Below are 26,163 nucleotides of genomic sequence, written 5' to 3' on the forward strand. Positions count from 1 at the left end.
CCTGTAGAAGTTGGCTGCCAGGGGTTCATAGGAACATCTACCCAGTGCATCTTGAGGAGCATAGGAGTATCTGGCCCCGAACTCAAGAAGACACTCCGGGACGTTTCAGAGGAGTTGGAACAAGGTAGCTTCTGGCTTTGGCTGAGAAGAAAGGATCAGGCATGGGGAAAACAAGGTCAGCTAGGGTCAGCTGCAGGGGGGCGGTAGAGAGACATCCCCATCATTGCTCCTCCACTACCACAAGATGTTCCATGATTAATGGAGCAAAACATCAATGAAGGGTGGTTCCCGGCTGATGACCCTGCAGCTGTCCTTAAAGCACTGTTGGAGGTACAACAGGCAGCAATGCCCAGCAGGTAATCCTCTACCTGTACTCCCACCTAAACCAACCCATCTAGTACCAAAATGTATACCACAGTAAAAGTCACAGATCACATTTTTCCCCATTCTGATAATTTATTTGAACAAGCAAGTCTTTAAATGTTCTCATACAATTGGTCTGAATACTAGTTAATGACATCATGTATCTGATAATTCTATGCCAAAAACCTCAACCCTATTAGTTTTAACCATGTTATAACCCATATGGTCAAAGTTTTCTGATATTCAGCATTAAAATGATTTTTTAAGGTTTTCAAGAGTAAAAGTATCACAGTAGAAACAATATCAAGAGACAATATAGGAGCAAAGTTATTTATTCAATACTCAGCATATTAAAAAAAACAAAAAAAACCAAATGCTTTCTCTTACAGTTGGTACATCGGCAGTGTACAGAGAGTAGTACAGGGTTCTGTGTGTCCACACTTGTCCTGCTCTCCAGCTTTCTGCCAGTCCAGCGCAGTCTTTCTATTTCCCTGTACCACCTCTGCCGTAGCCATACTCTCATAAGTACTCTGGGTGGCTTTGTGTAGATCTAGTGTGTAGGTGGGAACGATGTTAAACAGGATGAAGCCGACGGTGATCACCACAAATGACACAATGTAGAGGACCGAGAACTGTAGGGGGGAAAGGGAGAAAAAAAAAGTCATTGAGTGTTTGGATAAGCTTAGTACACTACATAACAGATTTATAAAGTGGAGAAAAGTAAAGAAAGCCAAGAGAACATAATTAGGTATGCTTTCTAGGAGGGAGGGATGGCTATCTCCCCCATCAATCACAGTAATATTAGCCAATCATGGGTATCAGAGTTCATGGATGTTGAAGAGGGCAGACAGTGATTTCCTCTGAATGTGTTACACTGCCCTGTGATGCAGCATGAGCAGCAGTTTGAAAATATGTGGTTGGCCGGTTTCACATGTCTCAGAAAAAGCATGCGTTTGTCTTGATAGTTTCTCAACTTTGACAAAACCCCAACTGGGCTTAATAAATACTGAATTAGTATTAGTATTATGACTGAATTAGCCAGCTGTGTTCTTTAAAAATATCACAGGAACTAGGAATTTGCCTTCACTAAGATTCGGCCTTGAAATATAGACAAAATAAGGAGCCTTAAAACATAGTTGTTCCTTCGCTGTCTTCCAAGCGTTTTGTCCAAGTAATCTTGGAAAAGCACAAATGCTGCTCTGAATTGTTTACAGTATCAACAGTATAAATCAGTAATTGCGACTGTCAGTAAAATGATCATGAACTTGCTCCTATTTCCACTGTAACTTTTGCAAGTCTACAGCTGCTATACTGGTAATTATTAACAGAGCAGAGCCCCATACTTAACAGAAATGCATTGACTTGATTTTGATGGCTTTGACTATATGAACGACGAACGTATCTCAAACACATGACCACCGGACAATTAAATATTTTATATTATATATATATATATATATATATATATATATATATCTTTATTTACATACAATAGATGGGTTTTTATCAGCACTTATTTTTAATTTGCTTTTTAGAAAATAACATGGGATTATTTACTAACACATTTCACAGAAAATGTTCACAACACTTTCATATCTCATCTCATCTCATTATCTCTAGCAGTTTTATCTTGTCCTACAGGGTCGCAGGCAAGCTGGAGCCTATCCCAGCTGATTACGGGCGAAAGGCAGGGTACACCTTGGACAAGTCGCCAGGTCATCATAGGGCTGACACACAGACACAGACAACCATTCACACTCACACCTACGGTCAATTTAGAGTCACCAGTTAACCTAACCTGCATGTCTTTGGACTGTGGGGGAAACCGGAGCACCCGGAGGAAACCCACGTGGACAACATGCAAACTCCGCACAGAAAGGCCCTCGCCGGCCACGGGGCTCGAACCCAGGACCTTCTTGCTGTGAGGCGACAGCGCTAACCACTACACCACCGTGCCGCCCACACTTTCATATTAAACTAGTTAAAATGGTTTTATTACTCCACTAACTTGTTGGATAATTGACAGTTTCGGTCATGTAACGGTGGTAGAGGAATGCAAGTGCAGGAAGACTTCTATTGAAAGCACACGAGTAAACAGATCCAAAACATAGACAAAGGCAGAGTTGAAAAACAGGCAGTGGTCAAGTGAGGCACAAAGAGGTAATACAATACTCACAATCCAAAAATATAAACACGGTCAAAACCAGAAAAGCGTTATAAAATACAAGGCATTCGTAAAGACAATGTGTTACTAAGAGTCCTTATATGTATGCACTGTGATTGCACTCTAATGATGTGTGTGCGCTTTACAGTCTGGCTGCGCTCGAGCTCCAACGCGTGACAGTTGTAACCAGACAACTGTTTGATACATCAAGTTTGACATTCAATCGTAACTATGTAGTACTGATGTAAAGAGAAAGCACTGGTTCACTGCTGTCCACCAGGCACCCAGCAGAGTCACGCCATAATAAATGTCGTGGTGTTGTTTCTGGTGCATGGCATGCGGTGTCAAAGAAAGGAATAAATATGTATTCTTAACTGTGACGTGTATCTCATTATTGCATCACTGTCACAAGACAATGCAGAAATTTATTAACATGAAATACACTACACAATTCGATGGTTCATATGCTATAATATTATTATTCTATTCAGGTTGATTTTGTGCCCTTGCAAATATATTGCTCATGCACTCATCAGGAGCTCCGCTTTTAGGCACTGCCTCAATATCTTTCTCAGAAATACTGCAGATTTGCACTATACATGCGATTACTGGTACATCTGAACTGCCTTATGAATCAGTTTTTGTATTTTATATTTCATTAATATACAGAAAACCTGCCATAGTGCATATATTATATTTTATGGCAACACTGGACACTTTACATACACTTGTTTTTGTTAAGTATATAGATTTTATATTTTGTATGTACTGAATTGGGAGTCTGTTTCTGTTGTACAACATAAAAAAATAAAGGTCTTCCACTTGGGTCCTCCCACTAATCCCCAGTATATCAGAAGACCAAAACCCACCTTGTACTGAAAGAGTACAATGCCGCAAAAGAGACTGAAGAGGTCAGCCGTGAGCAGCGAGAGGTTCACTGCTGTAGCACTGGTCATCTTCACCACCACAGGCATGAAACTGTACAGGCCGTACATGCACAGCATGTAGGCAAGGAAGAGCAGACCTGCGGAAAAAAAAAACATTCAGCTGATTATCATTCTCATCTCATTATCTCTAGCCGCTTTATCCTTCTACAGGGTCGCAGGCAAGCTGGAGCCTATCCCAGCTGACTACGGGTGAAAGGCGGGGTACACCCTGGACAAGTCGCCAGGTCATTATAGGGCTGACACAGACAACCATTCACACTCACAGTCAATTTAGAGTCACCAGTTAACCTAACCTGCATGTCTTTGGACTGTGGGGGAAACCGGAGCACCCGGAGGAAACCCACGCGGACACGGGGAGAACATACAAACTCCACACAGAAAGGCCCTCACTGGCCACGGGGCTCGAACCCGGACCTTCTTGCCGTGAGGCGACAGCGCTAACCACTACACCACCGTGCCACCCAGCTGATTATCAGTGTTCTCTAATATAAACACTATTTATACCAGAGCGCTACTGAATTCTGATTGGTCAGGAGGTGTTGATTAATTTTCTGTGACAGCAGCTCAAACAGCTGCAAATCACAGGCATACTGTACATCAATGCGCTCTTTCTAGTATCTTATTGTTTCTACAGTAACAGCTCATTCACAGGGACGTGTATGGCTCTTTGTATAACCCAGATTTAATAATAAGCAGATTAAAACTGTATGGTTACTTAAAGAATTCTTTAAGGAGACGTTTGCAGTTTGACCTTTCTTGGTATCAATGACAAGCTGCATTTTTGTTTTTTTAAACTTGAAGGGAGGCTGGTGAGGGAACAACTGCCATTATAAAAAACTTGTTTCGCGGATGTTCCACAATAGTTAATGTAACTATAAATGGAGAAAAAGTGCAATGTGTCATTCCTTAAGGAATTAAAATGTTGTGGTTTGTGTTGACAGTCAAACTGCTGTGGTATAAAAGGAATAAATCACTTCAGGACATATACTCATAATCAAACTATCAACTTCAGGGTGGTATCGTTAACTCCGCTTCATCACACCACCTGTCGCTGATTATTTTCCTGTAACAGCATATCCCAAGGTGTTTTATTTCTTACATAAATATTAGGAAAACTAAGAGCACCAATGTGAAAATGCTCACATATTATCCAGTCCCAGCTGATCTTACTGACCGCTTCAATCTCAAGTCCAGCCCTAAAGGACAAAAGGACACAGAGGATTAAATCAATATTGAATTTCTGACTCCTCAAATGTAAGAGTTAAAACTGTTACCAGTATTACACAGTGTTAGATGTTTAGAAATGGTCATAATTGTTAGAAAACAAACAACAACTATGATTATTATGTGAGGAGACATTTGCTTAGAAACATGTTAAGGATTAAGCAGTAAATCTACCTGTATCTGTGCTCAAGAGTTCAGCAAACTCAACATTAACAAAATAGCTGAAATAAAACTAAAATATGCTCAGGTTCAAGAAGTCAGGAAAGATATAAATAATAGTAGTAATAATAAAAGGAAATGTAGGCGTTAGTAATCTTGATGAACATCACACTCATTTTAAAAATCCTCCCACCAGCCCAAGGCAACGTTACAGTGGAGCAACTTACATTTGTACACCACTGATCAGTGTCCCGAAAAGTCCCATCATGCCCAAGAACTCCACCCTGCTCAGGTTCTTCACTGTGTATTCCTGACACAAGTTAGACACGGCATACAGAGCAGCGCTGATCAGCACCAAGCCGTCACCCAGTAACACGTCAGAGTCTGACAGACACAAAGAGACAGGAAATACAGACCTGGGATTTTAGAATAAACACAGTTACAGCTTGATTTTTGGTTGGTTGTTTTATTTTGCACATTTAAAAAAAAAACAGCAGTATGAATACAATGATAATAGTCTGGTACGCGCTGGGGGAGGGAGAAAAGCCTCTTTGGCTTGTATGAAGTTGTCCCCATCTAACATCAAATTCTAAGCTAGTACAATAATAAGCAAGTTTTTAACAAGCTATCAATAAAATAAATAAAATAGTATAATTAAAATAGTATAATTAATACAACAAAACTAACAGTATGATTATCAGCAACAATCTACAGTAGATATAAAAAGTGTACACACCCCGTTAAAATGATCGTTTTTTCTGATGTAAAAAAAAATTAGACCACGATAAATAATTTCAAAACTTTCCCACCTTTAATGTGACCTATAACCTGTACAATTCAATTGAAAAACAAACAAATCTGTTAGGAGGAAAAACAAAAAATAAAAAACGTACAATAAGCTGGTTGCATAAGTGTGCCCACCCTTAAACTAATACTTTGTTGAAGCACCTTTTGATTTAATTACAGCATTCAGTCTTTTGGGTTCACACCCGCCATCAATTAAAATGACTCTGATTAACCCCAAATAAAGTTCAGACATTTACTCAGTTTTATCCTCCAGCAAAAGCCAGGGTTCACAGAGAGCTTACAAAGCATCAAAGGGATCTCATTGTTGAAAGGTATCAGTCAGGAGAAGGGGACAAAAACATTTCCACGGCATTAGATATACCATGGAGCACAGTGAAGACAGTCATCAAGAAGTGGAGAAAATATGGGACAACAGTGACATTACCGAAAACTGGACGTCCCTCCAAAATTGATGAAAAGACAAGATGAAAACTGGTCAGGGAGGCTGCCAAGAGCCTACAGCAACACTGAAGGAGCTGCAGGAATTTCTGGCAAGTGCTGGTTGTGTACTACATGTGACAACAATCTCCCATATTCTCCATATGTCTGGACTATGGGGTAGGGTCGCAAGACGGTAGCCTTTTCTTACAAAGAAAAACATCCAGGCCTGACTACATTTAAACAAACAAACAAACAAACAAACAAACAAACAAACAAACAAACAAACATCAACTCTCCCAAAAGCATGTGGGAAAATGTGTTATGGTCTGATGAAACCAAGGTTGAACTTTTTGGCCACAATTCCAAAAGGTATGTTTGGCGCAAAAACAACACTGCGCATCACCAAAAGAACACCATACCCATGGTGAAGCATGGTGGTGGCAGCATCATGTTTTGGTGTTGTTTTTCTTCAGCTGGAACAGGGGCTTTAATCAAGGTGGAGGGAATTATGAACAGTTCTAAATACCAGTCAATTTTGGGCCAAAACCTTCAGGTGTCTGCTAGAAAGCTGAAGATGAAGAGGAATTTCATCTTTCAGCATGATAATGACCCCAAGCATACATCAAAATCAACAAAAGAATGGCTTCCCTAGAAGAAAATTAAAGTTTTGGAACGGCCCAGCCAGAGCCCAGACCTAACTCCAATTGAAAGTCTGTGGGGTGAACTGAAGAGGGCTGTGCACAAGAGATGCCCTCACAATCTGACAGATTTGAAGCGCTTTTGCAAGGAAGAGTGGGTAAATATTGTGAAATCTAGATGTGGCAGGCTGATGGACTCCGACCCAAAAAGACTGAATGCTGTAATTAAATCAAAAGGTGCTTCAACAAAGTATTAGTTTAAGGGTGTGCACACTTATGCAACCAGCTTATTGTACATTTTTTAATTTTATGTCCCCCCCCAACAGATTTTTTTGTTTTTCCAATTGAATTGTACAGGTTATAGGTCACATTAAAGGTGGGAAAAGTTTTGAAATTATTTATCGTGGTCTCATTTTTTTTACATCAGAAAAACCGATCGGGCGGCACGGTGGTGTAGTGGTTAGCGCTGTCGCCTCACAGCAAGAAGGTCCTGGGTTCGGGGCCGGCGAGGGCCTTTCTGTGCGGAGTTTGCATGTTCTCCCCGTGTCCGCGTGGGTTTCCTCCGGGTGCTCCGGTTTCCCCCACAGTCCAAAGACATGCAGGTTAGGTTAACTGGTGACTCTAAATTGACCGTAGGTGTGAATGTGAGTGTGAATGGTTGTCTGTGTCTATGTGTCAGCCCTGTGATGACCTGGCGACTTGTCCAGGGTGTACCCCGCCTTTCGCCCGTAGTCAGCTGGGATAGGCTCCAGCTTGCCTGCGACCCTGTAGAAGGATAAAGCGGCTAGAGATAATGAGATGAGATGAGAAAAACCGATCACTTTAATGGGGTGTGTACACTTTTCATATCCACTGTATAAGTGAACAGCATAATCAATTTAATTCATCTCATCTCATCTCATCTCATTATCTCTAGCCGCTTTATCCTTCTACAGGGTCGCAGGCAAGCTGGAGCCTATCCCCCCTGACTATGGGCGAAAGGCGGGGTACACCCTGGACAAGTCACCAGGTCATCACAGGGCTGACACATAGACACAGACAACCATTCACACTCACACCTACGGTCAATTTAGAGTCACCAGTTAACCTAACCTGCATGTCTTTGGACTGTGGGGGAAACCGGAGCACCCGGAGGAAACCCACGCGGACACGGGGAGAACATGCAAACTCCGCACAGAAAGGCCCTCGCCGGCCCCGGGACTCGAACCCAGGATCTTCTTGCTGTGAGGCGACAGCGCTAACCACTACACCACCGTGCCGCCCATCAATTTAATTACAATATTAAAAGTAAATAAAATACAAAATATAAAAGTAGGACACAAAAAGTGGATGAGGGATTGTCAAGGCAACAATATCTATAGCTTTGATTGTTTTAATAATCTAAGAGTCTAAATGTTACTTGGGTAGGAAAGCAGGTTTTTTTTTTTTTAGGCGTTTTGTAAAAACTGAGAAGTGAAGTGGCGGCTCTGATAGAAGGATTAAGACTGTTCTACACCTTGACACGTCTGAATTTAACATTGGCTTGGGATAGAGTAGTTCTAAAGAGGGGGATATGTAAGAGACTCCTTTGGCGGGTAGGGTAATTGTGCACCAATGAATTAAGACTTATAAAATGTTTTCAAATGCCTGAGGAAGACTGTTTGAAAGGAACTTAAATGCAAAAAGACTAAATTGTAATTTTGTTCATATCAAGGACATTTAAAATTTTTAAATGCTGAAGTACAGAAGCTGCATGTGTATAAAATCTGGAACCAGTAGCTATCCACGCAGCTATCCGCTTCCATTAAATACTCAAAAGGTCAGATAGATTTCTAAACCATTTGGCTTAGGTTTAGGTTCAATCTTAAACTCTGGCTTTTTTGTACATTCTGTGAAAGCAAAAGCTAGGTAATAGCCTTGGTGTAATCCTAAATGTGGGTTTATTGTGAGACTTCTATTTAACCAACATCTCTAAAACAACTTAGAACAGAAATACAGTACCAGTCAAAAGTTTGGACACACCTTCTATTCTAATTCAATGGCTTTACTTTATTTATATTAATTAAAAGGACACTTCATGTCTTAAAATGATGGACTGTTGTTTCTCTTTACTTACTTGAGCGGTTCTTGACATAATATGGATTACTACAGTTGTGAAAGAGGGCTATTTACTGTATTTTATTATTTACTATTTGATCTCAAATGCATTAAGAAGGCAAGAAATTGCACCAATTAACTTTTGACGAGGCATAGCTGTTAACTGAAAAGCATTCCAGGTGACTACCTCATGAAGCTGGTTAAGATAATGCCAATAGTGTACAAAGCGTCATCAAGGTAAATGGTGGCTACTTTGACGAATCTAAAATGGTGAAACATTTTGTTTTTTTAACGCTTGTTTACCATATAATTTCACATATGTTCAATATGTTTAATGGTTTTGATGTCTTCAGTATTGTTCAACAATGAAGAAAATTGTCAAAATACAGAAAAACATATGAATGAGTAGGAGTGTCCAAACTTTTGGTTAGTACGATATACTAACTCGACATCATGCTGAGAGTCTAGTGTATGCTTTTCTAACCTCTAGATTTGACTAAGTCAGGGTAAACAAGTCATGAACACCCAGGAAGAAGCAGATTTCATGTCTGGGCTACTAGTGCTTTATTCATAGTTGCCTGACGGACAAGAACTACATCCTAAAACTACTTCTACAAAAACTACTTCCTATTGGCTTCTGTGAAAGAGGTTTTCATTTAAATGTTTAAACTTAACATGCTTCACACACCTCATGAATTTGGCACCCCATATGATGAGAAAGTGACAAAGTATTTTGATTTGTTTGTGCACACAAGAGAACTTTTTTTAGAGAGATTAACCATTAAATGCTCATTAATAAGTCATCATCCCATTTACACCCATACTATTCATCCATCCATCCATTATCTCTAGCCGCTTTATCCTGTTCTACAGGGTCGCAGCAGGCAAGCTGGAGCCTATCCCAGCTGACTACGGGCGAAAGGCGGGGTACACCCTGGCCAAGTCGCCAGGTCATCACAGGGCTGACACATAGAGACAAACAACCATTCACACTCACATTCACACCTACGGTCAATTTAGAGTCACCAGTTAACCTAACCTGCATGTCTTTGGACTGTGGGGGAAACCGGAGCACCCGGAGGAAACCCACGTGGACAACATGCAAACTCCGCACAGAAAGGCCCTCGTCAGCCATTGGGCTCGAACCCGGACCTTCTTGCTGTGAGGCGACAGCGCTAACCACTACACCACCATGCCACCACACCCATACTAATTAGTCCAAATGACGTGTGTGCATGCTTTACAGCCTGGCTGCACTCCGAGCTCCAATACGTGACAGTTGTAATCAGACAACTGTCTGGCAAATCAAATTTGACATTCGATGGTAACTATATAGTAATGATGTAAAGAGAAAGTGTTGGTTCACTGCTGTCCACCAGGCACCCAGAGTCGCACCATAATAAATGTCGTGGTATTGTTTCTTGGGCATGGCATGCGGTGTCAAAGAAAGGAATTAATATGTGTTCATAACTGCAATGTGCATCTCATTATTACATCACTGTCACAAGACAATGCAGCAATTTATTGACGTGAAATACACTACACAATTTGATTGTTCATATCCTATAATATCAGTGTTCGAAATACCCGTCTGCAGTCTGCAGAATGATTTTCAAGATTGCAGAAGAAAAATTAAACAACCTGCAATTTGCAGAATGAAAAAATCAGGCTTGGGATACAATGGTTCTCAATTTAGCAAACTAGCAGCGCTGTAAATAAACTGAAACCTGCGCCGCGTGAACCTGACAGCGTTTTCCAGGTCAAAGTTGAACAATATTTACGTAATACCGACGAAAGGCGACGACAACCAAATAAGGGCAGTTGCCATTTTCCGATGTAAGATTTCGTCACTTTTAATACCCGCCGGGAGGACCCGACAACTACCTCGGCAGTGTTCGGCAGTTTCCGCCATGCATCTCCCAGAATTCAATACGGCACAACAAACATGGCTCCCAAGAAGAGGATTGTTTCTTCGGGGCAAGAGTCCGACAAAAACGCCAAGAAAACAAGGACGATTTTATCGTATCTTGGCAAAACCGACAGCCACCGTGACTCCAACAACAACAGCAACAGATCGCGCGTCCGCGAGGGTGACAAAAATGAAGACAGTCGCTGCTGACTAGTTCTTATCTTGCATACATATATATTGGTAAATTGTATAGGTTTGTATATATTGTATTGTTGAATCATGCAAAATTATACTGATATTATATCCCTTTTGAAGACAGCAACAGTATTTTACCTTTATTCATAGATACTTTTGAATATTTTGTTTTCTCATACCAAGCTACACTAATACATGTTTTGTGTACATGTTCTATTTTTTTTTTACTAGTGCTGTCTTGCCTGTGGTGCAGACTAGCACAAAGTAAAACAGTTGCCCTGTAAGACAAAGCTCATAGGTTCAGTTCTGTAGCTCAGTAGTTCTGTAGCTCTCAGTTCTGCCATGATTAGTTTGTACCCAGTTCTCTGTTGTTCGTTTAGAGCAGTGAAGCCCCTGCAGTAGTTCTCAGTTCAGTTCATGACCTTGCACTTTAGAAGCCAGGCAAACACAATGAACCCAAACGTCTTTCCATTTGCCAGTTGGGTTTTATTCCTTAATGGCATCAGTTCTTTGCATCATCGTAAGATGTAACAGAGTGTAGAATTGAAACCTTGCTTTCAATTTAAAACTACAGGTTGCAGATGCAAACACTGTGAATGAAGTACATTTTGGGTAACAATCTATTGTTCAAGCTAGAAACTTAATCTTGACAAAATGTAACATGACGTGTAACATGAAAATGAATGTTTTGTTTCTTGAAGAACAGTTGTGTTCTATTTTTTATTGTGGTGATACCTTAATTAGTATGTTGTGTGGAAGGATAATGTGTGGGTGTGATAACTAGTACATTTCTGAATTAGTTGGTATACTTCAAGTTGTAGTAGCCCGTAGTGTCAGGGCGAGGGGGATGAAAGACCTGTGGAGGTATCATGGAATGATAACTTTGCTGCAGAGAAGGATCTGTGAAGACTGAAATTAAAAATAGAGTGAGAGAATAAAGAATTACAGTAATGCTATGAGTTGTAAAGCTAGATATGATGTAAATATAGGCATTATTAGGTTGAGAAGGGTGTAGTATGGAGGCTTGTGTATTTGCAGAAAATATTTCCAAATTGCAGAACAAAATTTTGACATTCTGCAATATTGCAGAACACTGGAAAAAAGTATTTTGACCACTGAATATTATTATTCTATTCAGGTTGATTTTGTGCCCTTGCACAAACTCAACAAGAGCTTTGCAACAGGGAATGGGTTCCGTTCTTGTTCGTACACCAAATTTTGAATTGTTCGGAGCATTTTGACCAAAAAGAAATTGGTTCAGAATCTGAATTTGATTCCCAGCTGGAACCAAAATATAGCTGGTTTTTCCAGCACAAATCAGTGGGTGTGTCATTAGTTTGGAGAGAAAGCGGCGCACAGCAATGGAGCATGCAATGGAAAAGGATACATCTTCAGAAAAAAAATGGACTGAAAACAAATATCTACAATAACAAAACAAAAGCTCTCAATGCAACACCCTCCATTCATGATGCGTCCTTGATTTCAATGGTTCTGTTCACAACGGGTAAAAACGTGGGCCGGTTCGCTAGCTGGCATCAAGGTTCAGAGAATCCTGAACAGAACCGGTTCAAGGTCCCGTTCCCTGTTATTTGAAAAGGGGTATGAACGATTCAACTCTCTCTGGTGTTTCTTGCTGATCTCCTGCAGCAGTATAACCCATCATTAGCACTTCACTTTCAAAACCCTGGAATAGTGTTCCAAATGTTTCTTTTTCAAATCCTCAACCCAATAACCATTTTTAAGTCCAAATTAAAAACCTGGTCTAATTTTAGTCTTTGTTAAATAGATTATCCATGGTTTGCAGTAGTTCCTATAGAGTCCTGGTTAACTCATTAGGGATTTACACTGGTTCTGTAAGGTTTAGATCATAAATTATTTGTTTTGATCTTCTATATGTAAAGCTTATTAGATTATTATGAACACGTTACAAGAGCCACAACAAAAACAACAGGAAAGGAAAAAAGGCAGTGTATAATAGCTGATGGAGAGTACCCACCCGAGCCCTGGTGTCTTCCAGCAAGCAGGTTGGCTCCCACCATCGCGCCGACCCCAAGCAGACACACAACCACGGCGATGAAGTGTAGCAGCCTGTAACAGGTCTTCAGGAAGAACCACGAGAGCACCATCAGCACCGGGATCACAAAGCAGTCCAGCAACTACAACACACGAAACACCTGATGAATACATACACCCATTTAAACATACAAAAATAACAACACTATTTATAATTAGCTTTGATCAAATTTCTTTACTATTTAGAATTTTTTTAATAAACTCAACAAAAATAAAAACTTTACACTCGTTTCAAAGTCAATAATTTGAACATTTTGGAAAATAGGTTTGAAATAACGATTGTATTCAATTATCTTGTCATTAAAGATGCTATAGCATACAGATCATGTTTGTCATGGAATCGGTTCCACCGGAAATGCGATGACAATGTCCATGATCAAAAACTGTGAGTCACAACTTAATGCAGAGCAGAGCGCAGGCGATTTCGAATGGTTTGGGCAGTCACTCGACCTCCAAACAATTCATTCCCAGTGGATGTGGCAGTGACAAACTGATTACGCAAATGACGTAAGACAATCTGTCGGTCTTCTGCGTGTGACGTCACACGTGGTCGACCAGGACGGGGGCGGTCGGCTGTGGTGCCAGTTTGATGGAGACGTGTCTGGAGATTATGGATGGTCTGTCAACTGCATCCCATAACCCTCGCAACGTCAGTGACGGATGTTCCCGTATTCAGCATGCCAATGGCACGTTCACGCTGAATGTTTGACAGTCGTGGCATTGCAAATTAACGAATAATTAACCATAAAACCTTGTTTTCTGAGATGACACTCTACTCTGCTACCGTGAGATCAATAGGTCACGTCACTTGTGTCACGTGGAAACGTGATTTTAGCGTGCAGTGCTCTCGCACGTGCTACGTAGGCCCGACCAGTAGAATGAATGTGTGACGTAATGCCCTTGACAATGCATTTAACCATAATCACAACAAGAACTCTTTCAAGAAAAATTTCTCTAAACACTATTTGAAAAATAATGAGTGTCAAGTTTTTATTTTTGCTGAGTATACATTGACGAAAATGTCCATTTACTTTGCAGTTACTGATCCAAAAAGCAGTTACTATTTTATTAAGTATATAAAATTTTTAATGGTTTTAAACTTTATATACTTACTTATATATTATACATACTGCTATATATACACTAACTTAATATTTATCTCATCTCATCTCATTATCTCTAGCCGCTTTATCCTGTTCTACAGGGTTGCAGGCAAGCTGGAGCCTATCCCAGCTGACTACGGGCGAAAGGCGGGGTACACCCTGGACAAGTCGCCAGGTCATCACAGGGCTGACACATAGACACAGACAACCATTCACACTCACATTCACACCTACGGTCAATTTAGAGTCACCAGTTAACCTAACCTGCATGTCTTTGGACTGTGGGGGAAACCGGAGCACCCAGAGGAAACCCACGCGGACAACATGCAAACTCCGCACAGAAAGGCCCTCGCCGGCCACAGGGCTCGAACCCGGACCTTCTCACTGTGAGGCGACAGCGCTAACCACTACACCACCGTGCCGCCCACTTAATATTTATATACTAACTTATTATATATCGTATACTATCACTATTACATATACTATATATACACTGATATATACTTTAACTATGCCTATCATGTAATATACTATGCTTTTTATCTACCATATACCACTAAACACACTGCACGTGTATGTATCTGTCCACAAAGTATTTGCACTGCTCATTACACTCTTATTTGCACTGTGACTGGTTACTGCCAACTGCATTACCTCACTACCTCCCACACAGAGCTGTATATTCTATTATTTGCTCTTATTGGTAATGTTTTATTTCTCTGGTATTTTGTATTTTAGGTTTTTTATACGACCTCCTTGTATAATGCTATTTAGTTTTTGTATTCATCTTGTGCAATGCGGAAATGTTACTGGATACCTTGAATTTCCGTCTGAGATTAATAAAGTATCTGTCTGTCTGTAACGTTGTTTACAGAGAAATGGGTCAAGATGGGGATGAACACATTGTGGAATTAAAAGTTTACACGCCATAATGTGCATGAAATGAAAAAGAATAAGCAAATAGGATAAACCAGATCAAAGGATGGCGCTCAAGAGCTTCAGTATATCTCATTAGGAGAGTTTCAAACTTTAAACAGGTACATAATCACATCTCACAATCACCAAAGGGGAAAAAAAAGCTGTTTCTGTACATCAAGCAGTTCACACGATAAGAGAAGACTGTATACAAGCTGAAGTGTTAGGAAATGATCTGAGAAACATGAAGCAATACCTGAATGCTTGTAAGTGTAGTAAACTGGTAAGCCTTCACGACTGTGTAGTTTGCCTCAATATCCGTGATTGCCATCAGCAAATACTTCCACCACTTCTTTTTCAAAATCTGAAAAATGCTCTCATCGCCTGTGCAGAAGGGAACAGATTTAAATCAAGAAACTGTGCAGCTTTTTAAAAAAATAGCACATAACCATAAAGCGATAACCTTAACGTGTGCACTACAATATTCTCAGGACAACAAACCTCCTTATAAAGCATATTAATCACTAAGACTTTCTCACACCTTATAACATTAATAGCAAAGAAAGTCTGCTTCAATTTGAAGAGTCTATTGTTCACTGTCTATTAACAAATTCAGTATAATTGATTAAGAAATTTTACAACAAATCCTACTTATAAAAATGATTTATACTAATTTACGTGATGTGACAAATTCATACTATAACATGATACATTTCTCATTAAGAAAGATCTACACCATCTCCAGTGAACTGATGAAAAAATGCAAAAAATAAAAACAGAACTCATTGTGTAAATATGACGCAGTAATATAGCATGCAATCTGAGTTCATAGAGCATAATACGCATTGCTATGACGTGCAATGCATTTTCACAAATAACTATAACAAAAATCTAATTTACCTTATATATTTAAAATCAGGGCGGCACGGTGGTGTAGTGGTTAGCGCTGTCGCCTCACAGCAAGAAGGTCCGGGATCGAGCCCTGTGGCCGGCGAGGGCCTTTGTGTATGGAGTTTGCATGTTCTCCCCGTGTCCTCGTGGGTTTCCTCCGGGTGCTCTGGTTTCCCCCACAGTCCAAAGACATGCAGGTTAGGTTAACTGGTGACTCTAAATTGACCGTAGGTGTGAATGTGAGTGTGAATGGTTGTCTGTGTCTACAGTATGTGTCAGCCCTGTGATGACCTGGCGACTTGTCCAGGGTGTACCCCGCCTTTCACCCGTAGTCAGCTGGGATAGGCTCCAGCTTGCCTGCAACCCTGTAGAACAGGATAAAGCAGCTAGAGATGATGAGATGAGATGAGATATTTAAAATCAGTACAATTTGAACTGCACTGTTATTGGAAAATAATCAATATCAAGGTGGTAAGAGTGACTCTGGTTTACATCAGACTGCATCTCACCATCATGTCACTGATCATTTTTCTATAACAGCATAATTTATTTATTGTAATAATGGTAATTTATTTAATCTCATCTCATCTAATTATCTGTAGACGCTTTATCCTGTTCTACAGGGTCGCAGGCAAGCTGGAGCCTATCCCAGCTGACTATGGGCGAAAGGCGGGGTACACCCTGGACAAGTCGCCAGGTCATCACAGGGCTGACACATAGACACAGACAACCATTCACACTCACATTCACACCTACGGTCAATTTAGAGTCACCAGTTAACCTAACCTGCATGTCTTTGGACTGTGGGGGAAACCGGAGCACCCGGAGGAAACCCACGCAGACACGGGGAGAACATGCAAACTCCGCACAGAAAGGCCCTCGCCGGCCACGGGGCTCGAACCCGGACCTTCTTGCTGTGAGGCGACAGCGCTAACCACTACACCACCGTGCCGCCTATTTATTTATTTAATACTAATAAATTATTTATTTCAACAAACACAGGTTTAGTTAATAATTCATGTTTTATTGGCTGACATTCCAACTGCATGTGTAGGCTATTAATTACACTAGCATGTTATTATTTTGGATTATGTTATGCCATACATTCAGTTTCATGCACAAACTGATAAGGAACACCCATAAAATAGAAATAAAAATGGCAATTATCAGCAGTGAAAATGGGGCCTAGAATACACTAGAGACCATCTAATAATTTAAAATCTTCTGGGGATGCCCCCCCAGTGGGAGGGGGATACCCCCTCTTGCACTCTCCCCCACTGCACCAGGCCCAGGTATCACACGCATTGCTCCACCCCCTACTTCCTTCTTTCCACCCCCTTTCTTAATGAAACCCCTGCATATAGTATAGTATATTTAATGGCTATCCATACAGATTGGAATCAACCTCATACCTCCCCTGAGTGACAGAGTGGTGATGTAGGTCAGGAACAGCAGAGCGTAGTTTAGGAAACTCTGCAGCATTGGTGTCTCCACATGAGCTTCTGCCAGATACTGACTAGTCACGGCCGTCCCACAGATCAGCATGGACAGGACCTGACCCAGCATGATGGTCTTCAAGAGATGGCTGGGGGATGAATAGGGATGAATACAGAGACAGAATGGTCAATAAACCCCACAAACGTATTACAATAGTATGTCTGATCTTGAAATATGGCACACAAATCTTAAATTATATAAATCACTGCTTGAAAATAAGTATGTTGTTCAAATGCTCAGGTGGCCTGTGACCCTCATTCTCTCTGGTCCAATTTGAAAATTTGCATTAAAGGAAGAAGAGTACCTTTAAAGCAGCACTAGGTAGGAATTTTACCTTAAAATATCTTCTCTGAAATAATTTTGATGGTACATTGACTTGTAATAGGGAGAATGTCTTGTCTTCCATTCCGAGTCTGCGCCTGGTTTACCAGTTATAGCGCTATGTAACTCTGGTGGCGTGCCCCTGAGACATCTCACGAGAACTGCGTAACGCTTTACGGCACTTTGGCTAGCTTCCAAAATCGGCCAATAATGGTAGCAGAAAAATAAGCTAAATCAGTATTCTCAGTAGGGACATTATGGCAATCGGGGTGAAAAAGACTAAAGACGACGCTGTAAAGGGAAGCCAGGAAGAGAAAATAAAAAAGAGAGAGAGTGACCAAGAAAGAAATCAGACAAGAGTAAATCTTGAACTGGATTTTACTCGTTGGTGAGAGCAAAGAGCAATAAAAGACTACAATACAAACACTGAGCTGGATTTCTTTCTGTAGAACTAGGAAGGGATATTACATTAGCTGCCTTGCTATGTGTTGTATTGCTTCACTTACTTGATGTTTGGCCATATGAGCAAAGTTGTCAACTCGCTAGCTTTTGATCATAAACCAAGTCAGCGCATTTCGACGGAGATTTAGTTGCTAGCGACATCCTGAGGTGATGTTTGAAATCTTGCTAGACAACACTCAGACACTGGTGCTGGTAATAAGTGCTTGTGTTGGTTGTAGTCTAGCTTTGTTGGCAAGCTTGCCAACCAAGTTTGCAACAGTTTATGTCAGGGGCATCCGAGTTTTGGAAGGTTAATTTAGTTGACTAGCTGTTCTTTGTCCATTAGCATCCCCCCAGTATTAGATATGTCGGCACCAAACTATGCCCAACATTTGAGAATGGCGCGTCAAAACGGCGCGTTGATAAGCTCTTCCCTTTACTACGTCAGCAAGGGAGATGATCCCCACGCCCCCCCTCTGGATTCCCACCCACTGTATGGATTGCCCTGCCCAGTTGTAGTGAGGAGACCATAGAGGACACAACAACATGGCATCACCTAAGCGAGCGAAACATGGAAATTGCGCTGTACATGGATGTGACAACACAGAAAAGAGTCTGTTTTTGCTGCCGACGGGAGAGCCCCTGAAGACACAGTGGCTTAATTTTATTTACTTCAATAATACGCCGTCGAGTCTACCTAAGACGGTGTATGTTTGTCGGAAGCATTTTCCTGAGGAATGTTTCCACAACTTGGGACAGTACAGGGCAGGTTTTGCACATCAACTGTCACTGAAGCCTGGGTCCGTACCAAGCATCCCTGCCGCATCAGCCACAAACACTGAACAAGTAAGTGTATACCTGGTCGTTTTGCCGTGTTTTAAAATCGGTGCATTAGCCTAGCAATGGCTACATTAGCTGTGCAGCTAACCGCTTCCTGCAGTTAGCCAGGTAATCTGCGCTACAAAACTAAAGAGCATGCAGCATGCTCTGTTAAACTGAGTTTAGTCTGGAAATTGACTGTAACTTATGAGCTTATGTTTGACTATTGCTCCGCAATGCATGTCTTCTGTTGGATAAGCGATATGTTGCTGTAGTGGCTGCTTCTATCCTCTTTGGTTATGGAGTGCGTGTTCAAGCCTAGGGTATTATACATTCGTAAACTACCACTCCGAACACTCTCACTCTCTGTTCTCTGTGTCACGTTGAGTTTACGAAAGGAATCCGAGGGAGAACGGGGTTTTGTCTTAGCAGCGTGGCTACAGGCGCTGATAGCAGCGAGTATGTGTGTGCGCAGCTTGGTCAAGCCCCTCCCCCTCCCCCCATGGCCCGCCCTCACCCTCTACCCTTCCCCGCCTCCTGCTTCTCATTAGCAAAACGACGCACTGGGAAAAGCGCTGAAATGGGGCTTTCTCCCAGGAGGCTATATTTACATGCCGAGGGTTCATTTCGAGAAAGGCTGCGGATATAACATCCGGAAGCCTCCACGAGCCCGTTTAAAGCATCAATAAACCACCATGCCATGGGACCTTTAACAATAAAAGAAGTAAATGAAGACATCAGTTTCTTTACTGGACAACATAACATTTATGGCAACGAGGATTGATAGGATTCAAGAGTCATCCAAATGGTCAGTAGAACACAACAACTTTCCAATGACTTTTGAAGTCTACAATTGGATAGCCAAGTTAAGCACGAACAAACCCAAACACCTGGCTTGGGTAATGATGAGAGCCAATGGCGTGATAGAAGTGGTTGGTTGTTCCTGCATTGCAGGGTTAGGGAAATCCTGCAGTCATGCAGCAGCTATCATCTGGAAGGTAGGCTATGTCAGAGTAGAGCGATTGTATTATTGTATTGGTTTACTAATAATGTAGTGTTTATATATTGTAAGCCGCTTTGGACAAAAGCATCTGCCAAATACCATAACCATAACTATAACCATACCATGCTGTCAAACTTTGGAAACAATAAACATACCATTCTTAAATAATTCCTTGTCTATGTATTTGTCCAAGTTTCTTCAACTTCTTAACTACCCTGACCATTCCAGATATTGGATGGTATTTGTAGGCTATTTGTTTACACTAGAACTTCAGCACTGGTCGCTCTTGGATTCTCTCAGCTACATGCACTTATTGTTAGTCACTCTGAATAAAATGTCAGCTAAATGACTGTAATGTTTGAATAAGGTACAATATCATTCATCATCTCTAGCCGCTTTATCCTTCTACAGGGTCGCAGGCAAGCTGGAGCCTATCCCAGCTGACTACGGGCAAAAGGCGGGGTACACCCTGGACAAGTCGCCAGGTCATCACAGGACCGACACATAGACACAGACAACCATTCACACTCACGGTCAATTTAGAGTCACCAGTTAACCTAACCTGCATGTCTTTGGACTGTGGGGGAAACCGGAGCACCCGGAGGAAACCCACGCGGACAACATGCAAACTCCGCACAGAAAGGCCCTCGCCGGCCCCGGGGCTCGAACCCAGGACCTTCTTGCTGTGAGGCAACAGCGCTAACCACTACACCACCGTGCCGCCCAAGGTACAATATCTAAACAACAATTACATAAAATTAATATTGTTGATTCAGGTCCAAAATGCAGTAGTTAGTGGAAAGACAGGAATCGTATGTACAGATGAGCAGCAGATTCCATTCATAAAATCTTTAAGCTTTCGCGAGTTGTTTGTGCACCCGACAATGGCACACATTGAGCCAGAAAAAGACATGATTTAAAAAGACATTATCCTCTGACTAAAACATGGTTGTCGTAGCTAGCTCTGCTTAGCTCCCTCAGCCTCAGCTGCTTGGATAAACCGGAACTCAAAAACCAGCATCCGGGAGAGGCAGGTGTCATAGTGATCCCCATTGTGTCTCACAGGAAAGCCATGGATATATTGTGAACTTGGAGGACAGCAAATTAGATGCAAAATACAAAGATACTCGCTATGTCATGTTAAGAAATACTTCTGACAATTCTTTTGAACTAGTTAATACTGAAAATGGAACTCTAGTGATTAGGAATGCCAAGCACCTCTGACATGCGCCCTTGCCATTGGAGTTTAACATCCCTGAACCAGTGATACCAACCATGGACATGCCAGCAACTGAGGACATATCACAACCACAGCACCTGCCTGCCGTAGAGACACCTCAAGAGACTGTCATTGTACCAGAAACTCAACCACCAGATCAACTAACCACCAGATCCAGGAGGGTTGTCAGGAAACCAGCCCGCTTCAGAATATCCATCCATCCATTATCTGTAACCACTTATCCTGTGCAGAGTCGTGAGCAAGCTGGAGCTTATCCCATCTGACTAAGGGCAAGTTGCCAGGTCATCGCAGGGCTGATACATGGAGACAAACAACGATTCACACCTATGGTCAATTTAGAGCCACGAATGAACCTAACCTGCATGTCTTTGGACTGTGGGGGAAACCGGAGCACCCGGAGGAAACCCACGCAGATACGAGGAGAACATGCAAACCCCACACAGAAAGGCTGTCGCCGGCCACTGGGCTCAAACCCAGAACCTTATTGCTGTGAGGCGAGAGTGCTAACGACTACACCACCATGCCGCCCCACTTCAGAATACAATTATCTCATCTCATTATCTCTAGCCGCTTTATATCCTGTTCTACAGGGTTGCAGGCAAGCTGGAGCCTATCCCAGCTGACTACGGGCGAAAGGCAGGGTACACCCTGGATAAGTCGCCAGGTCATCACAGGGCCGACACATAGACACAGACAACCATTCACACTCACATTCACACCTACGGTCAATTTAGAGTCACCAGTTAACCTAACCTTCATGTCTTTGGACTGTGGGGGAAACCAGAGCACCCGGAGGAAACCCACACAGACACGGGGAGAACATGTAAACTCCACACAGAAAGGCCCTCGCTGGCCACGGGGCTCGAACCCGGACCTTCTTGCTGTGAGGCGACAGCGCTAACCACTACACCACCGTGCCGCCCGAATATGATTATGTGGAAGAAAAAAAAATGTTGTCAATGTTATTTATGAAAGATTGTGATTAGGATGTAACCCTATCGGTGTTATCCTTGTCTCATGGAGATTTGTAGTTTTTTCCAGATGATAAACGTTATCTAACTTCAGTCCTGTCTCAGGCTAGCATGTAAATCAATCAATCAATCAATCAATCAATATCACGCCAAAACATTTAATCAGTCCTTCTCAGTTTCATGTCAAATAAGCTTTGAAAACTCGCAACTTTACAAACCTCTCAGCTGACTTGTAATAGATTACACTGCCCAATGTATATTTCGTGCCTACAGCATAAATAAGCAGGTGATTATAGAAACTCGCGCATGCTGATTGGTCGAGAGATTCAAACTATTTCTTCATAATCACCTCGAGCGACCGTAAGTGAGGAAGAATTAGAAATTATGAAATAAAACGCTGTTCCTAAAAGCACAAAAGATGCTACCAAGTTTGGTCTAAACCCATTCAAAGGTAAGGTGGAATTGTGATTTATTCTTTCGAGTTCAAAACAAAGTATTTTATGTGACTCGGTGTAGATACAAGTCATGCTTTGAGCTCCTTCATGGACAGCTGTGCGTTTGTTTCCAGGGCTCGAACCCAGAACCTTCTTGCTGTGAGGCAAACTTCACACAAGCCCGCACCATGCCTTTATTACATCTCCATGCCTCTTTTGAAGTTTTTAAATATATATATATATATATATATATATATATATATATATATATATGGGCGGCACGGTGGTGTAGTGGTTAGCGCTGTCGCCTCACAGCAAGAAGGTCCGGGTTCGAGCCCCGGGGCCGGCGAGGGCCTTTCTGTGTGGAGTTTGCATGTTCTCCCCGTGTCCGTGTGGGTTTCCTCCGGGTGCTCCGGTTTCCCCCACAGTCCAAAGACATGCAGGTTAGGTTAACTGGTGACTCTAAATTGACCGTAGGTGTGAATGGTTGTCTGTGTCTATGTGTCAGCCCTGTGATGACCTGGCGACTTGTCCAGGGTGTACCCCGCCTTTCGCCCGTAGTCAGCTGGGATAGGCTCCAGCTTGCCTGCGACCCTGTGGAACAGGATAAAGCAGCTAGAGATAATGAGATGAGATGAGGCTCACTGATATTCACCTCGATCACACACTCACTCACTCCACCTACAAATACAATGGTAGTTAATCAAAACTAAAACTTTGTTATTCTTTATTAGTCTTCATCTCTATCACAATAAATAAAACTATGCAGTCATGTGTGTAAAATCCTGTAATATTACTCTACCTTGTCAGTGGACATTTTTCTTTGGCTTCTGCCAGTGTTACGGTTGGAGCTTCAGCTTGTAAACAAACACACAGCTGTCCATGATGTCGCTCAAAGCATGACTTGTATTTACGTCAGTGGTGTAAAAGTGAGTGTAGTAAATTCTGTAACTGTAGGGGGAGCCAGAGAGCAGAAAAATACCATCCATCCATCATCTGTAGCTGCTTATCCTGTTCTACAGGGTCACAGGCAAGCTGGCTATCCCAGCTGACTATGGGCGAGAGGCGGGGTACACCCTGGACAAGTCGCCAGGTTCTCGCAAAGACAAACAACCATTCACACTCACATTCGCACCTATGATCAATTTAGATTAGATTAGATTAGATTAGCTTAGATTAGATTAGATTCAACTTTATTGTCATTACTCATACAGGGTAACGAAATGCAGTAAAATTTAGAGCCACAAATTAGCCTAACCTGCATGTCTTTGGACTGTGGGGGAAACCAGAGCAGACACGAGGAGAGGACGCAAACTCCACACAGAAAGGCCCTCATCAGCCGCTGGGCTTGAACCCAGGACCTTCTTGATGTGAGGCGACAGTGCTAATCACTACACCACTGTGCTGCTCCAGAAAAATAACAGTGCTCATATAATGGAGCTTTAAAAGCAAGTTCTCATATAATGGAGCTTTTATAACAAGCCGTTTAAGCATTTAATAGCTAAGTTTGACTATCCGGAATTACCATTACAGATATCAACAACGTCAGTCTGACTAGTCGTAATTTCATTGTGACTCGTACAAATTTGAATTGAAGATATCTATAATGTCAGACAGCACGGTGGTTAGCGCTGTTGCCTCACAACAAGAAGGTCCAGGTTCGAGCCCCGTGGCCGACGAGGGCCTTTCTGTGCGGAGTTTGCATGTTGTGTCCGTGTGGGTTTCCTCCGGGTGCTCCGGTTTCCCCCACAGTCCAAAGACATGCAGGTTCGGTTCATTCGTGGCTCTAAATTGACCGTAGTCAGCTGGGATAGGCTCCAGCTTGCCTGCGACCCTGTACAGTGCCTTGCAAAAGTATTCATACCCCTTGAACTTTTTCACATTTTTCCACCTTACAACCACGAACTTAAAAGTTTTTTATTGAGATTTTATGTGATGGACCAACACAGAGTAGCACATAATTGTGAAGTGAAATGAAGATGATAAATGGTCTTCAAAATTTTAAACAAATAAAAATCTGAAAATGTGGTGTGCATTAGTATTCAGCCCCCTGTACTCTGATACCTCTAAATACAATCCAGTGCAATCAATTGCCTTCAGAAGTCATCTAATTAGTTAATAGAGTCCTACTGTGTGTAATTTGTACTCTCAGCATAAATACACTTGTTCTGTGAAGGCCTCAGTGGTTTGTTAGAGAACACTGAAGAACAAACAGCATCATGAAGACCAAAGAACTCACCAGACAGGTCAGGGATAAAGTTCTGGAGAAGTTTAAAGCAGGGTTAGGTTATAAAAAAATATCCCAAGCTCTGAACATCTCAAGAAGCACTGTTCAATCCATCATTCAAAAATGGAAAAAGTATGGCACAACTGCAAACCTACCAAGACATGGCCGTCCACCTAAACTGACAGAGCGAGCAAGGAAAGCATTGGTCAGAGAAGCAGCCAAGAGGCCCATGATCACTCTGGAGGAGCTGCAGAAATCCACAGCTCAGGTGGGAGAATCTGTGCACAGGACAACTATAAGTCGTACACTCCACAAATCTGGCCTGTTTGGAAGAGTGGCAAGAAGAAAGCCATTGTTGAAAGACAGGCATAAGAAGCCATGTAGGGGACACAGCAAACATGTGGAAGAAGGTGCTTTGGTCAGATGAGACCAAAGTTGAACTTTTTGGCCTAAATGCAAAGCGCTATGTGTGGCGGAAAACTAACACTGCTCATCACCCTGCACACACCATCCCCACTGTGAAACATGGTGGTGGCAGCATCATGCTATGGGGATGCTTTTCTTCAGCAGGGACAGGGAAGCTGGTCAGAGTTGATGGGAAGATGGATGGAGCTAAATACAGGGCAATCCTGGAAGAAAACCTGTTGGAAGCTGCAAAAGACTTGAGACTGGGAAGGAGATTCACCTTCCAGCAAGACAGTGACCCTAAACATACAGCCAGAGCTACAATGGAATGGTTTAGATCAAAGAATATTCATGTGTTAGAATGGCTCAGTCAAAGTCCAGACCTAAATCCCATTGAGCATCTGTGGCAAGACTTGAAAATTGCTGTTCACAGACGCTCTCCATCCAATCTGGCTGAGCTTGAGCTATTTTGCAAAGAAGAATGGGCAAAAAATTTCAGTGTCTAGATGTGCAAAGCTGGTAGAGACATACCACAAAAGACTTGCAGCTGTAATTGCAGCAAAAGGTGGCTCTACAAAGTATTGACACAGGGGGATGAATACTAATGCACATCACATTTTTCAGATTTTTATTTGTTTAAAATTTTGAAGACCATTTATCATTTTCGTTTCACTTCACAATTATGTGCTACTCTGTGTTGGTCTATCACATAAAATCTCAATAAAAAAACTTAAGTTCATGGTTGTAAGGTGGAAAAATGTGAAAAAGTTCAAGGGGTATGAATACTTTTTCAAGACACTGTAGAACAGGATAAAGTGGCTAGAGATAATGAGATGAGATGGGAGATCTATAACGTCATTCTGACTAGTCACAACTGAATTACAGATATCAGCAGTGACATTACTCAAAACGACATTCAAC

General features: G+C 41.9%; 1 protein-coding gene across 1 annotated transcript; it reads right to left on the reverse strand.

Moving 5' to 3' along the window:
* Window positions 1-746: 746 nt before the first annotated feature.
* LOC132894955 (solute carrier family 35 member F2-like) lies at window positions 747-23,478 on the reverse strand. The gene is made up of 8 exons (XM_060935100.1): window positions 23,413-23,478; window positions 17,297-17,469; window positions 15,250-15,377; window positions 12,899-13,058; window positions 5,085-5,241; window positions 4,618-4,670; window positions 3,397-3,551; window positions 747-995 (listed from the first exon to the last, which is right to left on the reverse strand). The coding sequence occupies exons 2-8, from the start codon at window positions 17,448-17,450 to the stop codon at window positions 747-749; spliced, it is 1,056 nt and encodes a 351-aa protein (XP_060791083.1). The 5' UTR covers window positions 17,451-17,469; window positions 23,413-23,478.
* Window positions 23,479-26,163: the final 2,685 nt, after the last annotated feature.

Source organism: Neoarius graeffei, chromosome 12 (assembly GCF_027579695.1).
Source record: "Neoarius graeffei isolate fNeoGra1 chromosome 12, fNeoGra1.pri, whole genome shotgun sequence".
In the NCBI taxonomy this organism is placed as follows: Eukaryota; Metazoa; Chordata; class Actinopteri; order Siluriformes; family Ariidae; genus Neoarius; species Neoarius graeffei.